Consider the following 6,017-nt stretch of genomic DNA (forward strand, 5'->3'; position numbering starts at 1 on the left):
CTTCCTCCCTTCCTCCCTTCCTCCCTTCCTCCCTTCCTCCCTTCCTCCCTTCCTCCCTTCCTTCCTTCCTTCCTTTCTTCCTCTCCCTGCCTTCCTCCTGCCTTCCTATCTGCTCTCCTTTCTTACATGTTTCCATCTCTTCCCTCCATTTCTCCCTCCCTTCCTCCCTTCCTGCTTTGGTTTTCTTCTGTCTTTGTGATGTCTTCCATCTAATCTGCCTACATCAGCACTCATGAAATGAAACTGCACCATGTCTTTCTCTGACCCTGAGTTGCTGTCTGATTCCCAACTCCTTGATGAGACTGTAAGGTCAATGATTGTTAGAAAATGACAAATTTTTGTAGCATGAACTCCACCCCCTCCCAACAATTTATTTTAATCAATCTATATTTTTTTATCAAAGAACAAGTGATTAAACTGACAATGTTAACATTTTAAATGACAAAGCACCCAGAGCACATCAGAGGCACTCCTTACTCTTGATTAGGAAGGCAGGTCTAAGGCCTTTGGCTCCTGATCTTAGTTTCTCAGTCTCCAACTGACTGACTTTAGGTCACTCATTCACTTCATGGTGCTACATGCTATGAATCTATAGTCTTTAATTCAGAAATAGTTTTGAAAATCACTGAAGTATTTTCGGCACACTGTTTCTTTTCCTTGACATAAAATGAATCAAATTAATCTGTTTTATTACTCACCAAAATGGAAAATACATAGTGTTAAAAATAAAAGTATTTTTATTTTCGAACTTTTGAGGTAGAAGAAGTTCACCCTGGAATTCTTTTCCTTTTCATTATTTCCACTTATGACCACATTTTCATTAAAAATTTCTCATTTTTTATTGTCAAGTGTCAGATTAGAAAAGTATGAATTACATTCAAAATTACTATTAAATTTTGAATTTTGCCAGTTAATCATTTTCTGATTTCAAAGAAACATTGTCCTGTCAATATGTTCTAAATTGTGTATTTATATAAATATTAGCTTTTATTTATAATAAAAGTGATTTTTCCCCAGGAGACAAAGTGAATATTTTCTCAAAGCATGCAGTTTGACTGTGTGCTGCTTGCTACAAAGCAAGACCCTTAGCATGTGACCCTCACTGCTCTGAGCATGGGCCTCTGAGGCCCAAGACTGTCCTGGGCTTCTCTGCTACCCCACTCCTGTTTCTTCTTTGTATCTTTTTTTCTCTAAATGTTCTTCCTGGTACTTTTTCTTATCTATTTTCTTCTCTTCCTTCCTTTTCCTCTGTATCTTTCTCTGTCTCATATTCCCTTTTCCCTCTTTCATCCTAAAAACTTTTAGAAAATAGAATAGGAAAGTTTAGAAAAAATATTGCTTGCTGTTATTGTTATAATGGAGTAATCGTCATATTTCTGAACTTTTTAAGTATAACTTTGGCTGTGGTAAGAAGTTGTATCTTTAAAAACTCCTATATCGCTTACTACACATGATTATTCATATTTATCACTGTGTGCTATTTGTATGTTTTTAGTTATATAGTGTAGGGGTGTGTGTGTGTGTGTGTGTGTGTGTGTGATGGATTCTTGAGATTTCACTCAGGTTGTCAGGTGTAGACTTTTAATGCCGCCATTCCGGAGACAGGGGCAATTGGATCTCTGTGAGTTACAGGCCAGCCTGGTTCACAAGAGCTTGCTATAGGACAGTATTAAATTATATATATATATATATAATTTATATATATATATAATATATATATATTTATATATATTTATATATATATATTTATATATATATATAATTTATATATATATANTATATATATATATATATATATATATATATAATATATATAATATATATATATATTCTGTACAACTATAAATTCCAGTTATTCATATGCATATTTTAGTTGTTTAGCACTTTACTTTGATGATACATTTTAAGCATTTCCAAAGGCTCTTAGTTACAGCAGTGCAGCATTAAAAAGATTCTCAATGATAGCTTCTGGAACTATTGCCATGAGATCATTTATTTCCATCTATATTACCTGAAGTTCCAACACCTTTGTGCAAGTACATTTGAAATATGAGCTTGACGTGGGAGCCCCATGAGCTCTGATGCCTCTGGAAAACTATTGTCAGAGTAATAGAGAGTTACACAACAGGACAGATATACCACTGGGGCCATTGTTGGTGACTAGCTCGAGAACAATATCATAGGGTCGTGCAAAGATCAGCAGATCCCGAGCTATGACAGCCCTTTCCCTCTCTCTCCATGCCAGGTGCCCGTGTCGGTGGCCATGATGACTCCCCAAGTGATCACCCCTCAGCAGATGCAGCAGATTCTTCAGCAGCAGGTCCTGTCTCCTCAACAGCTCCAGGCCCTCCTCCAGCAGCAGCAAGCTGTGATGTTGCAGCAGGTAATGTGGGTCACCTGCTTTGGATTTCTGATCCAGCTCAAGGGGGACACATTCTGCCTGCCAGCAGGGCAATGGTCTTATTAGACAGTGTGGCCTCCACTTACAGAGGCAACCAATCAGCACGCTACAACACACCTGCCATGGCTGTCCTTGTGGAGGTGCATACAAGCATTTAAGTTCCTCATTGTACTGAGTCTAGAACAAGGGCAGAGACAGGACAAAGTTGAAAGCAAGCAGAAGAATCAGTTTTGGGATAATCCGATTCTTAGGGACACTTGCTTTTAGACTTGCCAAGGGGTATACCAAGATACCACATAATTGTTGTTTTTTAAATCCATAACACTTTAGCAATCCCTTTAGTTCTAATAGGTAGGAAAACGTCCACTTTGCAGACAGCACATGCTGAAAGCAACACACACACACACACACACACACATACACACACACACAAGATATAGCCTTTATTTAATAATGGAAGAATCTGCTTCATGGTATTTTTTGATAATACATACAATGAGCCCTCTGCTTATTGAAGGATTGAATATCCATAAATAGATTTCAAATGTGATACTTGCTTTTTATGATGAAAATCGTATTTCACCAGAAGTCTTAATGGCTTACTTACTATGGCCTCTACTTGTGCCTACAAGCTGCACAGATTTCTAGCATCCCTTGTGCTAAAACGCTGAGAGATGAGGCTGTTTTCTGATAAGAATTAAACATCCCACTTTGGTGGAACTTAACGTTTGATCCTTGTAAGGGGTAGGGCATAGCCTGTTCTTAGGTTGGGACAGGACTTCAGATGTAACCATTCAGAATGTTTACTTCTGGCTTTCAGAGTACAGATTTTCCAGACCTTTTTGTTTAGGATTCTTTGAATTCTGCATTGGAAATGTTCAGAGATGCTTTGAAAGGGGTGTAGTATGTAGAGCTGTCTCTTTAAACCCAATGCATTTTTCCCATGTGGTGAATCTTAATGGCTACCCTACCATGTGTCAGTCTAGAAGAGTTTAGGACATTTATAATACATGAAACTTTTGCCTTTATTTATTAAAGTCAAAATGGTTTATTCAGCAACAACTACAAGAGTTTTACAAGAAACAGCAAGAGCAGTTACATCTTCAGCTTTTGCAACAGCAGCAACAGCAGCAGCAGCAACAGCAGCAACAGCAGCAGCAGCAACAACAACAACAACAGCAGCAGCAGCAACAGCAACAGCAGCAGCAGCAACAGCAGCAGCAACAGCAACAGCATCCTGGAAAGCAAGCAAAAGAGGTAGGATCTAGTTATTTCATTGATATATAATAGCATGGGGTTGAGAAGGTGCTTTGAGAGTCAAGGATAGTCTCAGATCTTCCTGTAACAAGGCTCTTGCTGTCAAAGATGCAGTGTTCTATATTTTTACTGAGCTTAATAACAGTGACAGTGAGACTCTCATGCTCTCCTTTCTTGTAGCATGGGACTTGAGAGTCACAATCCATTGCTGGCTGTCGTCTAATGTTCACTAATGAATCACAGTGTACAAAGAGCAAGCTGTGTGCTGGACAAAGTACTGATTATCCTGTATTCACTGAGAATCCAAGTTGGTGAGGGAACCTTATTTTTTCTCAGTCATACAGCTCAGAGAACACGCATGCAAATTTAGCCCATTGTTGGGGGCAGGGTGACTAAGAGAAAAACTGGTTGAGCACAGATTTCAAAGTCACAGCCCCCTGATTAATGAACTGCTAGGGTAGGTTTGGAGTGGCGAGTAGAAAGTTACCGTTTGATATGCTCATAAATCAAACTGACAAGCCAGCTTCTCTGGCCTAGCTTGCGCTTGTCAGCAAACTGCATCACATATAAACATAATACAAACAAAACATGTTGAAGTAGTTAAATTGATCAGCAGGTATCAGGGTTGCTGTCTTCAAGCTGCCCATTATGCAAACGTACAGGAAACAGTTTTGACCTCCTGAGGTTTTGTTTCTGTTTGGATTTGTGAATAGAATTTCAGACAGCCATCAACTACAGAATAGAAATTGCTCCCTTATTTCTCAGAGGCTTTGGGCAATCCACATGACTTGCTCCATTATGCAGTCTGTTTTCCAGTGAGCGCATCAGAAGTTTCTCTTTTCCCCAAACTAAAAAGGAAAGGTCTTCCACACAGCTTGTCTTCCTCTGAAGTGTGCCTGCCATCTTCTACCCTCCCGAGTCCAAAGAACTCTGGTTTGTAGTGTAATGTCTCACAAGACTAGAAGTTAGACTTTTCTTCATAATAAGAGCACTTTTGGGGGGACTTGCATATAATTCTGCCTTTAGTGTATTCAAAGGAAGAAGCAGAGGAAGAGTGAGAGAGCTAATGTGCCTGACCCAGGAGCTCCAGCCAAGTTTACTGATAGATCACGAGTAATCATATCCATGGACCTCCACACATCAAATTTACTCAGTTGGAAATCAGTGAGAGTATTGCGGAAGTTGATCATTCCTATGACGTTTTAATCCTTTTGTCTAAATAAACTTACAGTCATGGACGATGAACTAGTTCCTAGATAGTGGAAAATTGTTAGTTTCTGTCTTTAAACCTTGCTTGCCCACTACCATTAGAGAGAGTTTCTGGTTCTCTGGTGCTGTTTACCTCCCAGGAAGCAAGCAGCTGAATACCTAGAGGCTGTTGATGGTCTGCTTCTGGACTTTGACCATGGAATGATCAAGAACACTTCTGGCCAGGGAAAGGGGCATGTCGTTTCGTGTGTGTGTGTGTGTGTGTGTGTGTGTGTGTGTGTGTGTGTATGTGTGTGTGAGCGTGGTTTGTGCGCGCCTTGTTCTCTGCTGTTGATTGGATCCGGTTTTCTGGCACCCACAGCAGCAGCAGCAACAGCAGCAGCAGCAGTTGGCGGCGCAGCAGCTCGTCTTCCAGCAGCAGCTTCTCCAAATGCAGCAGCTACAGCAGCAACAACATCTGCTCAGCCTTCAGCGCCAGGGCCTCATCTCCATCCCACCCGGCCAAGCAGCCCTTCCTGTCCAGTCGCTGCCTCAAGGTACAGAGGATATGCTACAAATACGCCATTCTGCTCTTGCACTTTCTATCATCTCATGCTCTTGTGGAGATAATCTTATACCTTGAGGTATTCTCGTTAATGTCCTAAAAGTTCGTAGGAAAGCGGTAGTGCTACCATGGTCACCTGACCAGAAACTCTACCTCACATTACTTTCAAATGTAGAGTAAAACTATCTTAATATTTGTTTAAATATTAAATGTATGTCAATTAGTCTTATAGGCACGAATAATATATAAGGCAATATAATTCAAGCACCATTGACTATACAGGAGAATGGCTTAGCAAGGGCAGCAGTTCTCCATATACTCTCCATATACCATGAGCTGATAATGAATTTTGGTAGACAACTGACGAAAACACGGATTTCTAGTCTAGGAACTAAAATCACAAATAATAGACAAGTTCTGTGCATCTGTAGAGCACAACTGTTAACTCTATGATTGGGAAGTCACTTTGTCATGGGATTACAGTATTAACCTTTCCCCAACTTTCCTGTACATACAATGTAAACTATAGATATAAATGCTATTGAGCATATTATTTATATATATGAAAGGTCTGAGTGTGTGTGTGTGTGTATATATATATATATA

The 6,017-nt window shown here is 39.8% G+C and overlaps 1 protein-coding gene across 1 annotated transcript in view; it reads left to right on the top strand.

Annotated features, from left to right (window-relative positions):
- Foxp2 (forkhead box P2) overlaps nt 1–6,017 on the top strand; it is a 520,673-nt gene that overhangs the window by 456,640 nt on the left and 58,016 nt on the right. Inside the window, exons 7-10 of the mRNA XM_021164323.2 lie at nt 2,246–2,383; nt 3,458–3,658; nt 4,272–4,274; nt 5,229–5,403. Of these exons, the coding sequence (XP_021019982.1) occupies nt 2,246–2,383; nt 3,458–3,658; nt 4,272–4,274; nt 5,229–5,403 (517 nt within the window). The remainder of the gene's footprint in view (nt 1–2,245; nt 2,384–3,457; nt 3,659–4,271; nt 4,275–5,228; nt 5,404–6,017) is intronic.

This window comes from Mus caroli, chromosome 6 (assembly GCF_900094665.2).
Source record: "Mus caroli chromosome 6, CAROLI_EIJ_v1.1, whole genome shotgun sequence".
Classification (NCBI taxonomy): Eukaryota; Metazoa; Chordata; class Mammalia; order Rodentia; family Muridae; genus Mus; species Mus caroli.